The 24,911-nt window shown below is 47.4% G+C and overlaps 1 protein-coding gene across 1 annotated transcript in view; it reads right to left on the reverse strand.

The window, feature by feature from the left end:
• Positions 1-24,911, reverse strand: part of BBOF1 (basal body orientation factor 1) — a 375,496-nt gene that overhangs the window by 9,648 nt on the left and 340,937 nt on the right. The window contains exon 10 of the mRNA XM_029597441.1: positions 17,725-17,799. Within this exon, the coding sequence (XP_029453301.1) occupies positions 17,725-17,799 (75 nt within the window). The remainder of the gene's footprint in view (positions 1-17,724; positions 17,800-24,911) is intronic.

Consider the following 24,911-nt stretch of genomic DNA (forward strand, 5'->3'; position numbering starts at 1 on the left):
GCAGCAGATCCCTGTGTGGAGGCAGGGAAAATGGAGTCCCTGCTAGTAGTCTTCTCATGTCTGCGTACCAGGGTCTTCTTGGCCAGTCCGGGGCCACTAGAAGAACTAGGCCTCTGTGCCGCTGAATCTTGTGTATAATGGCGCAGGGGCCATGGAGGAAAGGCATATAGCAGGATCCCCTGAGGCCATGGCTGTACCAGGGCATCGATCCCCTGGGATAGCGGATCCCACCTGCGGCTGAAATATCTGGGTACTTGAGCGTTGGACCTGTCCGCTAGTAGGTCCATGCCTGGCGTCCCCCACTGATCCACAATCAACTGGAAAGCTGTGGGCGACAGCTGCCATTCCCCTGGATTTAGGCTTTCTCTGCTGAGGAAGTCTGCTGTGGTGTTGTCCTTCCCAGCGATGTGGACGTCGGACATGTCCTGGAGATTTGCTTCCGCCCAAGTCATCAGGGGGCTATTTCTAGGGATACCTGTTGGCTTCTGGTTCCGCCCTGTTGGTTGATGTATGCCACCATGGTGGCGTTGTCCGACATCACTCTGACCGCTCTGTTTCGAAGTCTGTGGGCAAATCGCAGGCTAGCCTGACTGCCCGTGCCTCTAGTCGGTTGATGTTCCACCCCAACTCTTCTTTGTTCCACCGCCCTTGTGCGGTGAATTCTTCGCAGTGTGCTCCCCATCCGTTCAGGCTGGCATCTGTAGTGAGCAGGGTCCAGGTTGGGGAGGACATTCTTGACCCCCGGCTCATGTGGCCGGGCTGCAACCACCACCGTATCTGATTCCGCACTCTGGCTGGTAGAGGTAGGTGTACGGTTGTAGTTCTGTGATCGTGGGTTCCACCGAGATAGGAGGGCGCGTTGTAATGGTCTCGTATGAGCCCGCGCCCATGGTATCCCTCCAGCGTGGATGCCATAAGGCTGAGGACCTGTAGGTAATCCCAAGCTGTGGGCCGGGTGGCACTCAGCAGGGCCTGCAGACGATTCCGGAGCTTTGCTCTCCTCTTGGCGGTCAGGCTGACCTTGTCTTCCTGGGTGTCAAATTGGACTCCTAGGTATTCCAGCAACTGAGAAGGCTGTAGGGAACTCTTGTTCAAGTTTACTACCCATCCTAGGCTTTCCAGAAGAGATATAACTGTGTTGGTTGCCTGGTGTCTCTCCTCCGGGGACTTTGCCCTGATCAGCCAATCGTCCAGGTAGGGATGGATGAGGATTCCTTCCTTCCTGAGTGATGCCGCCACTACTACTATGACCTTGGTAAAGGTTCGCGGCACGGTGGCTAACCCAAAGGGTAAAGCTCGGAACTGGAAGTGTTGATTCAGGACTTTGAAGCGTAAATAGCGCTGGTGATCTCGATGGATTGGGATATGCAAGTAGGCTTCCGACAGATCTAGGGATGTGAGAAACTCCCCTGGCTGTACTGCATTCTTGACAGACCGCAGGGTTTCCATGCGAAAGCTGGGGACCCGTAGGTGTCGGTTGACTGACTTGAGGTCCAGGACGGGCCTGAAAGTGCCCTCCTTCTTGGGTACTATGAAATAAATGGAGTAATGCCTAGAATTTTCCTCCCATGCAGGCACTGGGATTATGGCTTTTAGGGATAGGAGCCTCCGCAAGGTAACTTATAGTGCCGCCCTCTTGAGGGGTGAACAAGGAGATTCCACAAACTTGTCCGGCGGGAGCTGAAGAAAGTCCAGGTAGTACCCTTCTCAGATGATGGCGAGGACCCACTGGTCCGAGGTAATCTCGACCCACCTGCGGTAGAAGAGGGTTAGCCTGCCCCCTATGGCTGCAACCCCCAGATGGGTCGGCTGATTGTCATTGTGGGGTGCGGCCGGGACCAGAGCCCGAGCCGGTTCTCCTCTTGTTGTGCTTAGTCCGAAAGGACTGGTTCCTGGCCTGAGAACGAGGTGCTTGGTAGCGAGCCCTGTAAGGGTTGAAGCGCTGAGAGTTTCTACCTCTGGATGGTCTAGGAAAAGGGTGCTGGGCCCTCCTGGACCTGTCTTCCGGTAGACGGGGTAATGGAGAGGCGCCCCATTTATTAGCCAATTTCTCGAGGTCGCTGCCGAACAAGAGGGATCCCTTAAAGGGCATTCTTGTGAGGCGAGTCTTGGAGGAGGAGTCGGCCGACCAATTACGTAGCCAGAGGTGTCTTCTGGCTGCCACTGAGGATGATACTCCTTTGGCTGCTGTACGAACTAGGTCGGAGGCAGCATCAGTGAGGAACGAGAGGGCTGATTCCATTTCTTCTCCCGGGGTGTTGTTCCTAGCCTGTGATAAACAGGAACGCGTCACCAAGGTGCAGCAGGTCGCAATTCGTAGGGACATGGCTGCCACCTCAAAGGCTTGCTTCAGCATGGCGTCCATGCGCCGGTCGTGTGTATCCTTGAGGGCCGTCCCCCCCTCCACCGGAATGGTGGTGCGCTTCACAATTGCGCTAACTATGGTGTCTACCTGAGGGCACGCCAGCATCTCCTTAGTTGCCGGGTCTAAGGCCTCCGGCGCATTCCATTCCAGATCGATTAGCTGCTGTGCTGCTTGTAGGAGGGGAAAATGGTGAGCCATTTGGCGCAGGCCCTCTAACAGGGGGTTCATTCTAGGTTCCCCTGGGGTGTCATGGCCCGGGAGAGCCAGTTCCGACAGGCATTGAGAGATCAGGCTTGGGAGATCCTCTTTCAGAAAGAAGCGCCTCATGGTCCGATATGGTTCAATCCCCGAGGGAAGTTCTCCCTCCTCGGGGGGCTCGTCGTCTTCCTCAGGGCAATCTGAATCCCCATAAGTGGGGGTTCCGGGTGGCGAGTGGCCGGGCCTAGGCCTTGAGGGTCCAGGGGCCGGGTCATCCGGTACGTATGGACCCGTTCGGGGAGCAGACTGCATTGTGACAAAGGCATGAATCCCCTTGAATAATTCCACTCAGGAGAGCGAAGCAGGATCGGGCCTTAGGGGTACCAGGTCTCTCGGGTTCCCTGGCAGCTCACCACTGCCTGCTAGGTCCGGGGTGTTCCCTGAGGAACTGGCAAGTACGCTGGGCTGCGACCGGTCCTGGCCTGGAACTCCCAGGGCCTCTTCACATTGGGCACATAGGGAGTCTGCTTCTTCGCTCTGTGTGGTTCTGAGGTTGCATGCAGAGCAGAGGCTTATGCCTGAAACTGGAGGTGCCGGCTCCGCTGACGCATGGGCTCTCTTACGCTCCATCTTGTCTGTTAATGCAGCTAGAGTCTGCGCTTTGTAATGTGCGCGAAAGATGTGCGCCTACCAATATGCGCTTATCCACGTGCGCCTGTCCACGTACGCTTATCAACGTGCGCCTAGGAACGTGCGCTCATCAACGTGCTCGTATTAACGTGCGCCTATCAACCGGCACCTAGGAACGTGCGCCTATGAACGTACGCCTATCAGCGGGCGCCTATGAACATGCGCCTATCAGCAGGCAGCTATCAGCAGGCGGCTATCAGCGGGCGCCTATGAACGTGCGCCTATCAGCAGGCGGCTATGAACGTGCGCCTATCAGAAGGCGCCTATCAGCGGGCGCCTATGAACGTGCGCCTATCAGAAGGCGGCTATCAGTGGGCGCCTAACAGCGGGCGCTTATTAACGGGCGCTTAGCAACGGGCGCTTATCAACGGGCGCCTATGAACGTGCGCTCAGCACCGGGCGCCTATCATCGTGCGCTTAGCACCGGGCACCTATCATCGTGCGCTTAGCAACGGGCGCCTATCAATGTGCGCTTGGCAACATGCGCCTATGGCGCGGTGACGAACCAGGGCAGAAGGCAATGGCGAGCAGGCAGGCAAAATGGCGACCCCCTTGGCGGGTTGCCACGTAGGCAGACTCTGCTACTCCTCGCTTCCTCGGAGACCAAGTAAAGATGTACGCCTTACCTTGTCTTCGGCGCTTCCCGGCTGCGACCCGGGCGGTCTCCGGCTGCGGGGGGAGAGGGTAAGTACCGTCACCGCCGCGCTCGAGGAGGTGCACCCGCTCCCTCTAGGCCGCACCCGAACTCGTCTCGCTTGGGGGCCAAGTCCACGCCGGGACCGAGGCTGCCTCTATGCCACGCCTGAGCCCTTCTCACTCAGGGGCTAGGTCCCTGCCACGAACCGGCCACCGGACCGAGGCTCTTACCTCCGAGGGACCACGGAAATCACCTCGGGAAACTCAACTGGGGGAGGGATCGAATGGTATCACCGCAGGAGTGCGGGGCTCGTCTTCAAGTAGGTTAGAATTTGGAAAAACGCTCAGCGAGCATGAGGTAGCTCCAAACTGCTTTGGAGATGGAAATTACTGAATTGCTGCACTTCCTGCGGGGGTATATGTACCCGTGCTGACGTCAGATCCGTCTCCAACTGCTAGCACGAGCACACTATACCCACTTGTTTTGAGTCCATCTGCTACACGCTAGGAAAACAGGAGTTGTGCCACAGGATTGGAGAAGAGCGGTGGAGGTCCTGTGCCGCAAGAGTGGTAGCAGAAAGGAAACTGAAAACTACAGGCCGGTTACCCTCACCTCTGTGGTGGGAAAAGTAATGGAGATTCTGCTGAAGGAAAGGTTAGTGAACTATCTACAGTCAGGAGGATTGCTGGACCCGAGGCAGCATGGATTCACCAGGGGAAGGTCCTGTCAGACAAATCGGATTGATTTTTTTGACTGGGTGACCAGAGAATTGGATCAAGGAAGAGCGCTCGATGTGATCTACTTGGATTTCAGCAAGCTTTTGATATGGTCTTGCATAGAAGGCTGTGAATAAAACAAGAAGCTTGGGAGTGGGTGCCAAGGTGATGGCGTGGATTACAAACTGGTTGACGAATTGAAGACAGCATGTGATGGTAAATGGAAACTACTCTAAAGAGAGAATCGTCTTAAATGGAGTGCCACAAGGATTGGTATTGGTACTGATTCTGTTCAATATCTTTGTGAGTGACATTGTGGAAGGGATAGAAGATAAAGTTTGTCTAATTGCAAATGATACCAAGATCTGCAACAGAGTAGACACACCTGAAGGAGTAGAGAATGAAAGTGACTTAAGAAAGCTTGAAGAGTGGTCAAAGATTTGGCAGCTTAAACTGAATGCCAAGAAATGCAGAGTCAATCATCTGGGATGCAGTAGTCCAAAAGTGCTGTATGTGATTGGGGGTGGAAGACTGATGTGCACAGATAAACAGAGGGATCTTAGTGTGATAGTGTCTGGTGATCTGAAATGGCAAAGCAATGTGACAAGGCGATAGCTAAAGTCAGACAAATGCTGGGCTGCATAGAGAGAGGAATAACCAGAAAGAAAAAGGAGATGATACTGCCCTTGTACAAGTCCTTGGTGTGACTTCATGTGGAGTATTTTATTCAGTTCTGGAGCCCATATCTCAAAAACGATAGAGACAGGATGGAGGCAGTCCAGAGGAGGGTGACCAAAATGGTGTGGGGTCATATCAGTAGGCTTATGAGGATAGGCTAAAGGATCTAAATATGAATACCCTGGAAGAGAGAAGGTGCAGGGCAGACATGATACAGACCTTCAGATACCTGAAAGTTTTAATGATGCACAAACTTCAAACCTTTTCCATTGAAAAGGAATTAATAGAACTAGAGGTTACGAAATTAAACTCCAGGGGAGATGACTCAGAACCGACATCAAGAAATATTTCTTCATGGAGAGGATGGAGAAAGCAAAATTGCTTACCTTGTAATAGGTGTTATCCCAGGACAGCAGGATGTAGTCCTCACATATGGGTGACGTCACTAACGGAGCCCTATTGCGGGAAAACTTCAGTCAAAGTTTCTAGAAACTTTTGACTGGCACTGTGAGGCCACTGAGCAGGCCCAGCATGCCATGATATTCTCTGCCACAGGGGTCTCTCTTCAGTCTTGTATGTAGCAATAAGCTTTAGCAAAAATAAAATAATAAAATATATGAGATCCAACTCCGCGGGGTGGCGGGTGGGTTTCATGAGGACTACATCCTGCTGTCCTGGGATAACACCTATTACAAGGTAAGCAATTTTGCTTTATCCCAGGACAAGCAAGATGCTTGTCCTCACATATGGGTGATTAGCAAGCTAGAGGCTGAGTCATTTTGTAGTGAAGCAACACTGAAGTATTGTTGTTGAAAATGAGACAGCCGAAGATCAGAGCAGGTTGAATGTAGAAGGAGTTGGGATTAAACTGGAAACAAGTTCTTTAAGACAGATTGTCCATAGGCTGAATCTTGTCGTCCTTCTTTGTCCAAACAGTAATGAGCTGCAAAAGTGTGAAGCTGCAAAAGTGTGAATCAAATATTCTTCTTTGTGCTCCTCCCTTTGGGATCTTTTATATTTCTTGAATGCTGTTCTTTTAGCTTTAATTTTGTCAGCCACCTCCTTTGAGAACCAGATAGAAAAATTTTCTTTTGCTTTTCTTTACATTTCTAACATATAGAGTAGTTGCCTTGGTGATTGCTCCTTTTAGATTGATCCACTGCTGATTCATAACCAAAACAAAAAACTGAAGCAGCGGTAAGCCCTCCCTGTGCAGCCCGACGTCACCTCGAGCGTCCCAGAGCCCTATATAGGGCCTGCGAAGGTGCTAGGCGCCCTCTTTGCTCCCTCCCGCTCCCATCTGGTCGGCCCTCCCTGCGCTTTCGGCGCGGACCCGTCGGGGTCAGGGGAGGGGGTCCTGAAGCGGTCCTCCCGCGAGGCAGGTGAGGCGGACGGCCCACCCACGGACCCGGCCTGAGCTCTTGAGAGGTGACTCTCAAGCAGCGCTCAGCTCTCAATCAACCAGCTCTCCAGCAGATGGACACCCACGCAACACTCTCAAGCAGCGCTATTCTACAGCCCCTTCATCCAGGGCCTATACCCTGCCACCTCTCACCCCTGCTCATTGACTTCTTCAGTTGGCTCTTTTGATGAGGCACGAGCTAAGCCTCTCCCTTTCCACTCATTGAGAAGACACCATGCAAACCTTCCCTATCCTGATCATATATCATCGACATCTTCTCAACATGAAGTCGTCACAACAACCCCCTAGACATACTACCAGATCCCTCATCCCTATCATGACTTGCCCCCTCATGCAACTGCTAGGTCTCACGATGTTCTCTCTAACACTGTTCAATGCACAGTCACTGACGAAGAAAACTCACATCCTTAACGACTACCTCTTGGAATCAAAGCCAGACATCTGTGCCATCACGGAAACCTGGCTCAAAAGCTCTGACCTAGCCCTGAGAAATCAACTACCTACACACCTTTATGACTTTTTCTCAATTCCCAGACAAAAAAAACGAGGAGGCGGTCTTCTCCTGGCCACCAAAAAAGAATTCAAACTCAATCCACAACCAGACAAGACTACCACCAAACTCGAACTAGGTCTTTTCAAATCTAATCATCTGCAAATTCTACTAGTATATGCCCCTCCAGGACTGCTAGACTCCGATGCCTCTCCCCTCATAGAAGTAATAGCCAAACACATCAACACAGACTCGCCAGCCATTATCCTGGGGGATTTCAACCTCCATGTCGACGCCTCCCCTCCCACCCCCAACTGTGAAGCTCTCCTCACCACACTCGGGGCCATGGGCTTTGAACAAATCATTGATAAACCTACCCATAAAGCAGGACATACCCTCGACCTCATCTTCATTAATTCCAGCATTTCATACAATAACATTCCAGACTGCATCCCCATTCCCTGGTCAGACCACTCACTGATATCAACCACCCTCATGACCCAAGGAAACCCTAAGCCACCTCAGCCTAACTCCACCATCCACTTCAGGAAAACTTGTGCTTCAGACATGCTCAGTGAACACCTATCCAATGAACTCCCCAACCTTGATACTACTAACCCCAACACAGCCCTTCAATCCTGGCACAATATCACAGAGTCAATTGCAAATAAATTATGCCCCAAAATGGAAAAAATAATCAACTCGACTCAAAAAAAGAAACAACCCTGGTTCTCCCCAGAACTTAAACAGATAAAACAAGACCTCAGACACAAGGAAAACGAGTGGTGTAAGGCCCCCAACACCACGACTTTGTCCAACTACAAACACATCCTCCATCTCTACAAGAACTCCATCTTAAAGACAAAAAGAGATTTCTATGCCAGGAGAATTCATGATCTACAATTCGATGCCAGAGCCCTTTTCGCCTATGTCTCCCAACTCACAAAATCCTCTACCCCTGCTATACCAGACGACCAGGCTCAATCCAAAGCAAATGAACTAGCACTCTTCTTTCAGAAAAAAATTGCAGACACTCTAGCGCGCATCCCCACCAACCCAACCCCCTCCCCCCTTAACTCCAATACCCTACCTCTCTCTGGAGCCAACCTCACCTCCTTCGAACCCACAACCCCCCTGGAAATTGAGTCCATACTCAAGAGGCTGAAACCATCCAGCCACCCATCAGACCACATCCCAACAAAACTTCTGCTTCTCATCCCGAACGCTATCTCCAGACTTCTGGCCAACATCATAAACTGCTCACTTTCCCAAGGAATCTACCCTGACAGGCTAAAAACTGCTTCTCTCAAACCCCTCCTGAAGAAACCCAACCTGGACACAAAAGAACCCGCCAATTTCCGCCCCATCTCTAACCTCCCTTTTCTTGCTAAAATCATGGAGAAATTGGTAAATACTCAACTCACAGATTACTTGGAAGAGCATCAAATCCTCTATCCTTCCCAATACGGCTTTCGTAAATCTTTCAGCACAGAAACCCTCCTTATCTCCCTCTCAGACCACATACTCATGGGCCTTGACAAAGGACTCTCTTTCCTCCTAGTCCTTCTAGACATCTCCGCCGCCTTCGACACCGTGAACCACGCCATCTTACTAAATCGCCTTTCCGACATCGGTTTATCAGGATCTGCCTACAGATGGTTCAACTCCTTCCTCAGCAACAGAAGCTTCAAAGTAAAAATTAATAATAAAGAATCTCCAGACATCAAATCAACTTTAGGTGTACCCCAAGGTTCCTCCATGTCCCCAACCCTCTTCAATATATACCTCCTGCCCCTCTGTCAGCTGCTCACAAACCTAAAATTAATACACTACCTCTATGCAGAGGATGTACAGATTCTGATCCCCATTACAGAATCCCTTCCTAAAACACTCAACCACTGGGAAAACTGCCTCCAATCTATTAACCACCTCCTCACCAGCTTGAACCTGGTCCTCAATGCGGCCAAGACAGAACTCCTTCTCATCTCCTCCGACCACACCTAGCCCATCCGACATCTCCCAACACCCAGATCACGCAAGTAAGGGACCTAGGAATAATCCTCGATAACCATCTGAATCTTAAGAAATCCATGAACAATACTACCAAGGATTGTTTTTACAAACTACAAGTTATGAAAAGGCTCAAACCACTCCTCCACTTCCAGGATTTTAGAACTGTCCTTCAAGCCACGCTCTTCTCCAAAACTGATTACTGCAACGCTCTCCTCCTTGGGCTCCCCATCTCTTCCATCAAACCATTACAGATGCTACAAAATGCAGCGGCTAGAATCCTAACCAACACCAACCGGGGAACACACATCACCCCCATTCTCCGAGACCTTCATTGGCTGCCAATAAAATACAGAATTTTACACAAGGCCCTCACCGTAATCCACAAAACTATTCACAATCAGCAACAACTAGACCTCCAGATCCCACTCAAATCATACTCCTCCTCAAGACCCATCAGAGAAGCGTATAAAGGCACCCTGCAAGTCCCCCCTACGAAATCCACACATCTATCAACCACCAAAGAACGAGCATTCTCTACAGTGGGCCCGGCCATTTGGAATAACATGCCCATTGACCTCAGGCTAGAACCCTCTTGAAAGGGTCACAACCCTGCCCTCTAACCTTTCGGAAAAAACTTAAGACCTGGCTTTTCCTCCAAGCCTTCCCTTAACTCTCAAAACCATCAATACCCTACCAGACAAGACTCCACCTTCCTGACTAGGTGCCCCACCTAGCTTAAACGTTATATTTATGCCTTTGTTTAATTTATTCAGATATACTGTCCTTAACCTCTGGCTACCTTAGCCACACCAAGTTCTACCTCCTTGTTATATGTAACTTTCGCTTCTTGTTAAATGGTTGATCAATGTTATCCCCCTTGTTATATGTAAACCAATTTGATGTGAATTTTTCATGAAGGTCGGTATAGAAAAGTGTTAAATAAATAAAATAAATAAAATCTCTCTCGTTCTCCCATCCTTTTAGTTCTTCCTCTAGGTACTTCCCCATTTCCTCAAAGTCCGTGTTTTTGAACAGTAAAACTCGGGTCTTTGTGGTTCTTTTCCATATTCTTTTAGTGATATTAAACCATACTGTTTGATGATCACTGGTGCTGAGGTGGGCCCCCACCTGGACATCAGAGACATTATCTCCATTAGTGAGCACTAAGTCGAGTATAGTTCCTTCTCTCTTGGGTTCCAATACCATTTGTTTGAACAAAGTTACTTGCATGGCATCCACTATCGCTCTACTATTTTTAGATTCTGCAGATGGGATTTTCCAGTCTACATCTGGCATATTAAAGTCACCAACTATCACCACTTCTCCCTTCTTACCTATCTTATGGATGTCTTCAACCAGATCTCTGTCCAGCTCTTCCTTTTGGTTTGGAGGCCTGTAAACCACTCCAATATAAATAGACGCTCCGTCATCTTTTTTTTAGGTCGACCCATAGTGCTTCTTTCTTGCCCCAACTTCCTTGCAGCTCAGATGCTTGGATATTGTTTCTGACATAAAGAGCCACACCTCCCCCTTTTCTATCCACTCTGTCCTTCCTTAACAAGTTATAGCCTGGTATTGCTGTATCCCAATCATGAGATTCTGTGAACCATGTCTCTGTGATAGCAACAATGTCCAATTCTGCCTCCGTCATTAGGGCCTGCAGATCTGGGATTTTATTTCCCAAACTATGAGCATTTGTGGTCATAGCTTTCCAGGTACTTTCTTTAAGGTTATTGCTTTTCCTGGACTCCTTATGAGACTTTAGTTGAGATTTGTTATTCACTTCACTCTTTCCTTTTGTAGTTGTGCCACTGATGACAGAGTTATCCATCTCAATTAGCTTTTTCTTTTGGTTATGGATCTTGAAATTCTGCATGCATTGGGGTTTTTTTCCCTTTTCTGGTAACACTTCAATGTTTTTCTCAAGAACTTCTTCAGTTTTTAATATAGAGAAGGCTTTTTGTTCTTTTTGCATTTGGTACTGTGTGTGTCTCCTCATCACAGGTCTAATTCTACCAGAGCCCACTGTAATCCTGGTTTTTAATGAATTCCTTAATGACCTATTTGAGTGGGGGGGTATACTTGTTGGCTGCCCATCTGTCAAGAATGGGTCACTGTGGGTCACATGTGTTATCCTACCTGAGCCTAATGAATCTCTTTTTCTTGACTCCTGGTTTTTCTGTGGTATTGGGGAATTATTTTCTGAGTAATGCAATGTGGGTGTAATTCTTGTAATTGAAGCTAATTGAGCTTTAACCTCAGTCAGCTCCTTTTTCAAGGAAGAGAGTTGTGCACAAATTGGGCAAGCTCTAAGTTTCCAGATTCTTTCCCTGAGAATAAAGGCTCCACAGCAGTTACATTGGATAGTCCTCATTTTGGTAAATTTTTTGATTGGTATTTCCTTTACTGATAACAATTTACTAATTTATCTTGCTGCTAATGTTAAGTTAGGCAGTCTTTATTAGAAAACAAACCCCAGGGATGAGTGGGTAGAGGGGTAGGGTGGGAGGGAGTCAAACAGTTTAACCTGGGACAAGCTGGGTAAAGCAGGGCACTTCCTGGAACTTTAATAGTCCTTTATCTATTAAATGATCCCTCAGCACTTATGTGCCAATATTAAACAGATTATTAAAGATAGCTCTACAATAAGAGAAATGCAGGTATACTGAATCTTAAAGCAAACAAATTAGCAAAGAACCAGACCAATAATATACTCCAGCCTATGCACTGGCCACAATGGCTCTCCTGCTTCTCTAAGTTTACCTCCCTCAAGGTCTGAGACACACCCAATCCAGTTGGATCAGGTCTCTTCTAGAAGTTTGTCTGTCCTTTTTTGTCAATTTTTTAAAAACAGTCTTTATGCCCCAATATTAAGATTTAAATAGATTATTTGTGCCAGCTAACTGCAAAAGAGAAATAGATTTAAAGCTGGAGTGTTTTTTTTTTTTTTTTTTTATCTTAACTCTATAGCAGAGCAACCAAACAGCAAATTAATTTACTAGAATAATATCTTACTATAAAGAAATGAAAACACAGACAGGAATTATTCACAGAAGCCTTCTACAAAATTTGTAAGTAATAAGCAAGAATACTTAGCCACAATGCAAATTCAGTTCCACAAAGAGAAATCAGCTCCAGCCTGTGCACTGGCCACAATGGCTCTCCTGGCAAAATGTGTTCACATATTTTGTCAACCTTATGTTCAACAAGCAAGATCTTATATACAGGACACAGCACATATGCTGAGAAAATTGACAGCCTTTAATACATTTCCTTCAGGAGCATATTTAGTCTCCCTAGATGTAGAGGCACTCTACACAAACATCCCCCAACAAGAAGCTTTGAAAATTTTTAGAGATCTTTTTGAAAGCAGAATAAGACCACAATGAGTCCCGTCTGATTTCTTAACACAACTTACAGAATTGGTACTTAAGCACAATTTTTTCTATTTCGATCAAGAAATATTTCTACAGATACATGGCGTAGCCATGGGTTCCCCACTGGCTCCAGACATAGCAAATCTATACGTCACAAGATTTGAAGAAACCCAAGTTTACCCTTCCATATTTTTTCAACACGTGAACATGTGGAAAAGATATATAGATGATATATTTTTCATCTGGGAAGAAACAGAACAGCTCTTATTGGATTTTTATAATTGGTTTAACCAAGCAGATCCAAATCTCAAATTTTCTATTACATACCACCAGGAGACATTGTCCTTTTTAGATATTCAAATCAAAAGTGTGAACCACATTCTAGAAACTCCACTCTATCGGAAACCAACAGATAGAAATAATTTGTTAAGATTTGAAAGCCATCACCCAACATACTTCAAGAATGGACTCCCTGTTGGTCAGTTTTTCAGAGCATGTAGAATTTGCTCACAAGAAGAGGATTTTACATACCAAGCCCAACAGCTATCTTTGAGATTCCAACAGAGAGGCTATCCAAAGAAAGTCATTAGAAAAGCCTATATTAGAGCCAAGTTCTCAGATAGAGATCTTTTGCTACAGTATAAAGCCAAATCAGATAAAGGAGCCTTAGTTTGTGTTTTAAAACACACAAATCTTACCAAAAAGATTAAAGAAATCATTCAACACAATTGGCATGTTCTCCAAATCCATCCCATCTTTAGTGCTTCCCCCATGTTTTCATATTCTAGGGGCGCCAACATCAAGCAACACATAGTCAGAGCAGTTACCACTGACACAACACAGCCCCAAATTATGGAAGATGGCCACAAACCATGCGAGAAATGTGATTCCTGCAGTACCACAATAGAGGGCACAACGTGGCAAGATCCTAATACAGGATACACAGTCAAACATAAATATAGTACCAATTGCAATACAGATTATGTCATCTATGCATTGGTCTGCCCTTGTCCTAAACCCTATGTTGGACGTACATCAAGCAAAAACAAAACTAGACTGATAGTGTTGCGGTCCTGCCCACAAGGAGCTCGGGCAGGTCCTTACCTCCATGCGGCCAGCCGGGCCGCTAACGCCGCTGCCACTGCGGCGGTCCCGCTGGGGTGTCCGGGCTCCTCCCCGGCCGCCCTCTGCCTCGTGCAGCGGGACCGACCCGTCGCGAGCTCTCCCTCGCAGTCAGGACCCCCGCTGTCTCTCCTGGCTCTCCCCGGCATGCTCGGCCGCTCCCAGGGTCCTCAGCCAGCAGGGAGGGCATCCCTGCCGGTGCCTGCAGCTCTCTACATTGTTGCAGCTTCCCCAGCTCCCTGCAGCCAGCCTCTGACTCCAGCCTGCTTCCGACTCCGCTTCAGCCTACAGCCTGCTTCAGACCCCGCTTCACCCACCGCCTACCTCTGTCTCCGGTTGCTACAGACTCCGCAGCCGCCCGCTGCCCTGCCTTCCTGCTTCAGTCTTCGCGGCTGGGAGCCGCTAGCAGCCTGCCACCTTTCCACCTTCAGAGCAGCCCTGCTCCGCGGCCTGCCCGACTCCCTTGGATGGTCCACGTGGTCGGGAGGACGCCGTCAGCTTCCAGTCTGTCTCTTCAGCTTCTTAGGGTGCGGGTGCGTGCCCCTCTACTCCTCTTCAAGGGCCAGCTAGGTGTGGCCCCCTGCTGGCTCCTCCCAGGGCGTTGTCATCATCAGCCCTACTAAAGGGCCCAGCTTCCAGTCTAACGTTGCCTTCGCAAGGAGTTGGTCACTCCTGAGATCCTCGTTCCAGGAGCTGCCTTCAGTTCCAGCCTTCTGCAAGGACCAGTGTTACTCATTCTCTGTTGGAGCTTCTCGTCTCGTCTGATGTTTACCTGCTGTTCCAGTCCCGATGTCTGCTTGATGTACCAGCCCTGATGTTTGCCTGTCCATGTTCCTGCCTTCAGCCTGTCTTCCAATCCAATCCTGTGTTCTAGTCCAGTTGATGCCTTGCCTTTGGCTGCCGGTGTGCAGCAATCCCTGCTTCAGGCTGCCGGTGTGCAGCATACTCTGCTTCAGGCTGCCGGTGCGCAGCAATCCCTGCTTCAGGCTGCCGGTGTGCAGCATACTCTGCTTCAGGCTGCTGGTGTGCAGCAATCTCTGCTTCAGGCTGCCGGTGTGCAGCAATCCCTGCTTCAGGCTGCCGGTGTGCAGCAAACCCTGCTATAGACTGCCTGTACTGCAGCTACCTGCCTTACCCTGTTCCTGAATCTCGTGACCAGCCCCATGGGCGGGCTGAGTAGGGCGCTTCGTGATGCAAGCCTTGCACCTCGTTCCTGAATCTGTGAGAAACCCTTACCCTATTCCTGAACTCTCTGAAAGCCTGGTATCCTGCGGCAACCCCTGTCGTGGTCCATGACCAGCCCCACGGGCGGGCTGTGTAGGGCGCTCCATGTTGCCAGTCTCGTACCTCGCCCTAGAGTCTCCTGTAAGCATCATACCTCGTTCCTGAGTCCACATCTACACTTCCAGTACCTTGCTTCTGAGTCTACGTCAGCACGTCCAGTATCTTGTCTCTGAGTCCACGTCTACACTTCCAGTACCTTGCTCCTGAGTCTACGTCAGCACGTCCAGTACCTGTGCCTGAGTCTACGTCTGCACTTCCAGTATCTCGTTTCTGAGTCTCGTCTGCATCCATGTTCCAGTCCTCGCTGCCCTGGCCTCCATCCGGCCTGCCGCTTCATGCCGTACCCTGCGGCAGGTCCGAAAGGGCTGGGAACGGTCGGAGGACTGTTCACAAGACCAACATAGCGTTGTTGGGTCTTCTGAAGCGTGCAGGCCCGGAGGAGGGCCTGTCTTCCAGTCTTCACTCCGGCTTGCTTCCGTCCAGCCCATGCGCGGGCATGCCACGCCTCCCGTGGCACCTCTTCAGACTCTCTGGCGTCGAGCCGCGGCCCAAGGGCACACACCTCTCCCAGGAGTGGGATCGCTCTCCGAGCGCTCCGTAACAGATAGAACACCGTAGTCGTATTAACACTAAGAACTTAAAAGCACCAACAGTCCCACATTGTATATCTGAAGGACATCTCTACACGGATCTTCAGTGGACTATATTAGAACATATTCCCGAGTCCTTAAGAGGAGGTGATCGTCAAGCAAAATTAAACCTCCGAGAAAATTTCTGGATATATAAATTAAAAACAGTTGAGCCTGCTGGCTTAAATAAGATAGAATGGCACACACTTGCAACATAAAAAGTTTTTTTCAAAACAGTTGCGCCTGCCGTCAAGATAGCATAGCATATAATTTCTTTTTCTTACAACTGGGTTCTCTTACATTCAACAGTTTAACTACAATGGTATTTTTATACCCCTCGTGTATCCACAAATTTATTAAGCCCCATTACAATCAACATAATGGGGATTTTTTGTGAGCTAGGCATCCCGCGATTTTGCGGGCTTTTCAAAAGATAAAAAAAGACAGCGCATGCACTGCTTTGCGTCAGACGCTGTCATAGCTTCTGGACTGACAGAAAGTATATTCATATTGGCGCTGATCACACACAAAGACCCGGTAAGCCCTTCTCCAGAATTGTTGTCGGCAGATATCTTTATTTCCAATATGTTTTGTGCCTATGAAATTTAACAACGAAGCACGTTTCTCTAGATTTTTAAAGTCTCTAAACTGATTCATCATACAGGGATAAGCCGTGGGTCGTACGCTGCATAAACATCGATATGGCACATTTATAAATTTATTCTTACTATCGATGATAGCTGGACTCCTGAAGAAGATCAATCCGAAACCCTGCAGAGTCAGGTGATTTTACAGCAAGCACAGAAGGAAGACCTGAAAGGGACCTTCATACATTGTGTCAACACATGAGTAATATTACCGAATATGAAAAGGAAAACATGAAAGGGACCTTTCAACAGAGCATCCACACAAGCAAGTACAAGGAAGATCTGAAAGGGACCTTCATACATTGTGTCAACACATGAGTAATATTACCGAATATGAAAAGGAAAACATGAAAGGGACCTTTCAACAGAGCATCCACACAAGCAAGTACAAGGAAGACCTGAAAGGGACCTTCATACATTGTGTCAACACATGAGTAATATTACCGAATATGAAAAGGAAAACATGAAAGGGACCTTTCAACAGAGCATCCACACAAGCAAGTACAAGGAAGACCTGAAAGGGACCTGCAACTCAGCAGCATTCATCTCAGAGAAGTCTCACTATTTCTTCATATCCAGTTAAGTACCGCACCAGTTTATTTGAGACTTTAAGTTCACATAATTCAAAAAAGCAACCAATGATTATACCCACAGCACAAAGAAGCTTTTAGCTCTTAAGGGAAATCAGGTTAAACTCTTGGACCCTGTGCTAGATGATGGTTGCTGAAATTACAAGTAAATTACAGGTAATTAGCGCAAATTGTGATAAATGCTATATTAGCATAAAACACACCCCTTTTGCTATCGCATGCAGTACTTACCGCATTTTGATAAATCCAGACCATAGTTTGATATAAAATGAGTGGAATTGGTTGGACTAATCGCTTCTGCATCCCTCGACAATGGAGGCAGTGATGGATTTACATTGGAACATTTGGACAAAGTTTTTTTTTTTTTGGGGGGAGGGTTGGGCATGTTTGTTCTGTTTGAGGTTATGTTATACTTACAGAGAGTGTTCAGAAACTATGCACTCTGTCTTGTAAAGCCTTTAAAGCAATAAAAATTGTTTACACAAAAAAAAAAAGAATACTCATTTGATGCTATTTAATTTCCTTGCTTTTCACCCAAGTTATACAAACCCTATTCTCTATACTTGCTTCACCCATTATGTTTTCCAGGTTATTTCTTCCCTGTTCTTTGTTTTATCCAGGTTATTATTCCCTGTTCATTGTAAAACAAGACTTTGTCTATGTTATTTTGCTGGTTGTAATGTAAACCGAAGTGATAATTAATCTTGTTAATTGAACCTCGGTATATAAAAGTTATAAATAAATATAAATAAATAAATAAATAGTCCCCCATAGCCTCGATTTATTATTTATTCAATGCAACTGCAACAACGCTCTCTGCTTCAACAACGGGGGGGGGGGGGGGGAGAAAAGAACAGGCTCTTACCCAAATCTCCTTGTCTCTGAAGCCATGAAAGTAACGGCAGGGGGAGCAGAAGAGTGCAAACTGGGAACTGATTTGCTATATTAGAGAAAATAAATTAAAAAAAACAATAAATAGATTAGCAGAAAATATCGCCTTACTTATATTTGATTATTTTACTTAGATGTTTGAGAGATTTTTTCAAGTAGAACTTTTGATCATTATTACTAATGAATAATATTGGGACAATAGTATTGGAAATTGTAAAACCTTTGCTCACAAAGCAGGGAAACGATAACCAGTAGTCATACCAGTCTACCCTATAAAGCACCCCACTACAGAACAGACAGTCGTAGCAAGATGTTCTCACGACACTGCCCAACCTCAGCACATGTGAAGAACGGGCAACAGCAATGTAATCATCTCTCACGCAGAGAAAAACACACTGACCCACCTCGGAACAGGTACAGCATGGGCAGCAGTAGTGCAATCATCTCTCATGCAGACACACACACACACACACACACACACACACACAACCGCCCCCCCCCCCCCCCACACACACACACACACGCTCTGATCTATCTCTGAACAGGTACAGTATGGGCAGCAGTAATTCACTCATCTCTCACACACAGGTCTATCCTGTAAAGTGCGGCCGCGTTTACCCCGCTCCTAAGCCATGTTCTACTCACTTTCCAGCCGCGTTATCCCTTCCTGCGATCCTGAATCCACTTTAATCTACTCCTACCGCGTCCTAAAATCCCCGGCCAACCCCTTCCGCACGCGGCAGGTATATTGCATGCAAACGAGCGAATTAGCTATTCCCTAGCATCCCGTAACCCGCGCCCCGACTATCGCTATCTTTCCCTGCCGTTTTGTCGCGCATTTAACCTGCTAACTTACCGCCTACCCTTACCCCTGCGGTAGAGGCAGGGGTAAGGGTAGGTGGCAAGCTTTCCCCCAGCCCCCGCTCACCTGCCCCGGCTGCGATCATGGGTGCCGTGACGCCAAACGTCGTGACGTCACGTCTTGAGCAGCCAATTGCATGCACAGGGGCCACTTTCCCCTGTGCTGGCATCCATCTTCCCCGGGAGGCCACGATACCTTCTTCCAGATGGCCGGACGGCTGCAAAAAAAGTAAGTCACCAGCGAGAGGCAGGAGAGCTCCGGGATGCAAAAAGTAAGTTGCTTCGCCGCTTCACTGTCAGTCTCTTCTCCCCTCCTCCCGGAGCAGGGCGCGAAAAGCAGCCTTGCTCCGGGAGGAGGGAAGAAGAGACTGACAGTGAAGCGGCGAAGCAACTTACTTTTTGCTTTTAAGTTTTTTTCGCTTTTTTTTTTTTTTTTGCGCTTCGGGAGGAGGGGAGAGGACTGGGGCTGCCCCAGAGACCGGCACCCATGATCGCGGCCGGGGCAGGTGAGCGGGGGCTGGGGGAAAGCGGCGAAGCGACTTACTTTTTGTTTTTACGTTTTTTTCGCTTTTTTTTTTTTTTGCTTCGGGAAGAGGGGAGAGGTATCTGTCATTTCAAATGACATTTCAAATGACAGATACCAGCGTGGCGTGAAGCGTTAGGCCAGCGCACCCAGGATACTGTATAGGCGCTCTATCCAGTAAAATGGGTTGCGCGGGCCTAAGGCTTCACGGACCCTTCTTAGACGCGGTTTTCATTTGCATAAAATTAGTGTTCAGGATCGAGCGGTAGGTGAGCTGCACTGTGCGTGCGGCAACCGCGGGTGCGCCGGGCACTAACGCAGCTCTTCCTACCGCTCGGTACTGGATAGACCTGACAGACAGATACACACACACACTGTCCCACCTCTGCACAGGTAGAGCATGGGTAGCAATATTGCCCTCATCTCTGTCACAGACACACACACACACACACACACACACACACAGTCTCACCTCTGCACAAGTAAAGCATGGGCAGCAGCAGTGCAAACATCTCTCACACAGACACACACACACTGTCCCACCTCAGAGCAAACACAGTATGGGTAGCAGCAGTGCAATCATCACACACACACACACACACACACACACACACACACACACATATAGACCAGGTACAGCATGGGCAACTGCAATGAAATCATCTCTCACGCAGAATCACACACACACACACACACACACTCTGACCCTCCTCAGGATATGTACAGCATCTCTCATGCACAGAAATACATACTTTCTCACTTCAGAACATGTACAGCACAGGCACCAGCAGTGCATTCATCTCTCAAGCAGAGAGACACACACACACACACACACACACACTGTTACTCCTCTGAACAGCTATAGCATGGGTAGCAGCAGTGCAATCAATTCTCACACAGACACACACACACTGTCCCACCTCAGAATAGGTACAGTATGGGTAGCAGCAGTGCAATCATTTCTCACACAGACACACACACACTGTCCCACCTCAGAGCAAACACAGTATGGGTAGCAGCAGTGCAATCAATTCTCACACAGACACACACACACTGTCCCACCTCAGAATAGGTACAGCATGGGTAGCAGCAGTGCAATCAATTCTCACACAGACACACACACACTGTCCCACCTCAGAGCAAACACAGTATGGGTAGCAGCAGTGCAATCATCACACACACACACACATATAGACCAGGTACAGCATGGGCAACTGCAATGAAATCATCTCTCACGCAGAATCACACACACACACACACACACACACTCTCTGACCCTCTTCAGGACATGTACAGCATCTCTCATGCACAGAAATACATACTTTCTCACTTTAGAACATGTACAGCACAGGCACCAGCAGTGCATTCATCTCTCAAGCAGAGAGAGACACCCACACACACTGTTACTCCTCTGAACAGCTATAGCATGGACAGCAGCAGTGCAATCAATTCTCACACAGACACACACACACTGTCCCACCTCAGAATAGGTACAGCATGGGTAGCAGCAGTGCAATCATTTCTCACACAGACACACACACATTGTCCCACCTCTGCACAGGTAGAGCATGGGTAGCAGCAGTGCAATCAATTCTCACACAGACACACACACACTGTCCCACCTCAGAATAGGTACAGCATGGGTAGCAGCAGTGCAATCAATTCTCACACAGACACACACACACTGTCCCACCTCAGAATAGGTACAGCATGGGTAGCAGCAGTGCAATCATTTCTCACACAGAGACACACACACACTGTCCCACCTCTGCACAGGTAGAGCATGGGTAGCAGCAGTGCAATCAATTCTCACACAGACACACACACACTGTCCCACCTCAGAATAGGTACAGCATGGGTAGCAGCAGTGCAATCATTTCTCACACAGACACACACACATTGTCCCACCTCTGCACAGGTAGAGCATGGGTAGCAGCAGTGCAATCATTTCTCACACAGAGACACACACACACTGTCCCACCTCTGCACAGGTAGAGCATGGGTAGCAGCAGTGCAATCAATTCTCACACAGACACACACACACTGTCCCACCTCAGAATAGGTACAGTATGGGTAGCAGCAGTGCAATCAATTCTCACACAGGCACACACACACTGTCCCACCTCAGAGCAAACACAGTATGGGTAGCAGCAGTGCAATAGGAAAATCTGTTCTTACCTGATAATTTTTGATCCTGTAGTACCACACATCAGTCCAGACAAGTGGGTTTATGCATCCCTACCAGCAGATGGAGGCAGAGAACAAACTTTGAGGCACTGCTACTTAACCAAGAGTGCCACCTGCAGTCCTCGGTATTGACCTGTACCCAAGCTAAGATATTTAGACTAAACCACCCTGAACTAAGGGCGAGCCAAGAAATTCAGCAGGAAGCCCCTGGAACCAGGATCCTTGACATAATAAGTAATGATCATAATAAACTTATGGACACAGCCCAGCAACTCTGCAATTATTTACATACCGTCTCAACAACATCCAGAAGTGAGGAAGTCTTTTGATTGAAGGGGATGGGTCTCTGGGCTGATCTGTGGTACTACAGGAACAAAAATTAAGAACAAATTTTCCTTTCCTGTGCGTACCCCAGATCAGTCCAGACAAGTGGGATGTACCCAAGCTCCCCTACACTGGGCGGGAAGTTGAAAGACCCGTGCGTAATACACTTTCCCCAAAAGCCACCTTGTCAGGTGCCCGCACATACAATTGGTAATGTTTGGTGAAAGTGTGTAGAGAAGACTATGTCGCAGCCCACAGATGTCATGTGGAAATGACAATTGACACTCCACCGAGGAGGTCACCTACGCTTTAGTAGAAAACACTCGCAACTCCTCTGGAGCTAAACGACCCTATATATAAGCTGAACTTATAGCTTCTTTCAGCCATCTAGCAATAGAGCCCTTGGAAGCTTTATCTCCTTTCTTGGCTCCACTAAAAAGGACAAACAAATGATCTGTTCACCGAAAAGAGTTTGTCAGTTTGAGATATCACAAGAGCGCCTGTCACACATCCAAACAATGCAATTCTTTTGCCAACAGCTCTGATGGGACAAATTCGGAAATGCCAGAAGCTCAATCAACTGGTTAAGATGAAAAGACGACACCACCTTAGGCAAAAAGGAAGGGACTGTCCGCAATGATACCCCATCATCCGAAATCCTCAAATAGGGGTTTCTACAAGACAATGTCTGAAGCTCCAAAATTCTTCTGACAGAACAAATAGCCACCAAGAAAACAGTCTTCAAGGTGAGATCCTTCAAAGATGCCCTTCTAACCGGTTTGAATGGGGGACCACACAGAACCCTGAGGACTAGGTTAAGGTTCCAGGCCGGACTCACCTTCCGGACTGGAGGACGCAAATGCTTCTTCCCTTTTAAGTAACATACCACATCAGGTTGGGCAGCCACCAGCGTGCCCTGTACCTTACCTAACAGAGACCCTAAGGCCATCACCTGAACCTGAAGGGAATTATAGGCTAAGCCCTTTGCAAGACCACTCTGCAGAAAGGCTAACACCTGTGGAATCTCCACCCTTAAGGGTTGAAACCCACTCTGGAAACAACACTGCTCAAACACTCTACAAACACATATATAAGCCAAAGACATGGAGGACCTACAGGCTTTGCAGTAAGGTAGTAATCACAGATTCTGAGTACCCTTTCATGCAGAGCTACCTCCTTTCAAAAGCCAAGCCACTAGACAAAAGCTGTCTGCCCGGTCTGAAAATATGGGTCCCTGCTGCAGCAATCCTGGCAGATGTGCTAGACATATGGGCCTGTTTACCGCCAGATAAACTAGATCCACAAACCACGGCCTGCGCGGCCACTCGGGTGCCACCAGAATCACTTTGCTCAGATGCGGCATAACACTCTCCCTATGAGACAACACGGGGGAAACACGTACAGCAACAGACCTGTCTGCCATGGCTGTACTAGAGTGTCTATGCCCTCAGAACTGACCTCTCTCCTGCGACTGAAAAACCGGATCGTCTTCACATTCCCCGGAACTGCCATGAGGTCCAGATCTGGTGTACCCCACCTGTTCTGGATCAGGGCACCACTAATTGAATTCCTTACAACACACTTAAACATCTCTAAACCTACCATAGTTTTAGGAGATTTTGATCTTCACATGGATGTCCACCATTATCAAACACATGCCAGACACTAATAGATGCTATGACAGCATTAGGGTTCTCACTAATAACAGACAAATCAACACATAAAGCTGGACACTCCCTGGATCTCACCTTCATCAACCACAACTGTTAGAACACTGTAAAACTGACTACACGCAAATTCCCTGGTCAGACCACTTCCTTATTCATTCCAACATAAAATTCCTTAAACCTCAAATCAAACAAAATTATAAACTCATAGAATTTAAATATCGACCACCTTTTATCATTGAAAAACTAAACGACAAACTAGAGGAAAAACTAACAAATATTGACTACAACAACTGAGTTATCTTATTCGGGCTACGGAAACATGGTTAGACTCAACCAAAAAATTAGCTGATGAAATAAACCCCATCAAATCAATACGTAAAAAAGAAGCAATACAAAATAATCCCTGGCATAACAAAAAAGTAAAAGATGCAAAAAGGACTCTCAGATCAATGGAAAAAAGATGGAGAAAACACCAAACAACCGAAACCCTAACTAAATACAGAAAACATCTAACTTTTTACAAACAACTAATCCTTAATGTTAAGAAAGAATCCTACAGCAATAAAATAGAAAAGTTTGCTAACAATCCAAGAACCTTATTCTCAATAGTATCAAATCTCACCAATGACAAACCACAAAATCTACCAGAATCAAAATGTAACGAAATTGCCAAATGTTTCAGTGACAAAATTACTATTTATTTATTTTATTTATTTTTAATTTTTATATACCGAGGTTCTTGTATGAAATACAAATCACTCCGGTTTACATAAAACAGTGAAACGCCCAAAACGGGGGTAGGGGCTTTACATAGAACAATAGAACATAGAACAATAGAACAAAGTACAAATTGAACGTAGTATAGTTACAGGGAACATTCGAACTAGGTATAATGGTACAGTTACAGACTCAGAATGAGAACACCCAAGGAGAAAAGGGGGGTGGGGGCTTTATATTGAACAATATAACAAAGTACAAAATTGAACATAGCATAGTTATAGGGAACATTTGAACTCGGTGTAGTATTAAAGGTTGCAAAGGACATTTGAACTTGGGATAATGGTACAGATTTGAGGTCGGGACAATGGTACAGATTAAAAAAAACAATTGAGTAAAGTAGCTTAAAAAGGGGACAAGGGAAATGAAAACGAGAGGGACTATGGAATATAGGGATTGTGAGTACTAGCACTTGAGTAAATCGCTCTGTGCTGAAATTTGTTGTGGGCATTAGATCCGGGAAAATGCCTAAAAGAGTTTTCAAGTTATAAAAGTGATGCAACGTAGTCTTGTAACATGAAAGAGAATAAGTCGATGGATTAAGTGGAGGACTGACCAGTAGCAGCGAATGATAGAGAGAGCCCGAATAAGATAACTCAGTGAGGAAGTTCATGATTGAGTTTATCAAGGCATCTGGGCGGTATTAAGTGTCTGGGAAAGCTTGGCGGAAGAGCCAGGTTTTTAGCTTTTTTTTGAATTCCTGATGACTTGGTTCCAGTCGTAGATCTGGGGGGAGCGCGTTCCATTGGTGGGGGCCTGCTGAGGATAGTGCTCGTTTCCTTAGTGATGTTTTTGCAGGCGGGGCATACAGTGTGCCTT

This window comes from Rhinatrema bivittatum, chromosome 4 (assembly GCF_901001135.1).
Source record: "Rhinatrema bivittatum chromosome 4, aRhiBiv1.1, whole genome shotgun sequence".
NCBI lineage: Eukaryota > Metazoa > Chordata > Amphibia > Gymnophiona > Rhinatrematidae > Rhinatrema > Rhinatrema bivittatum.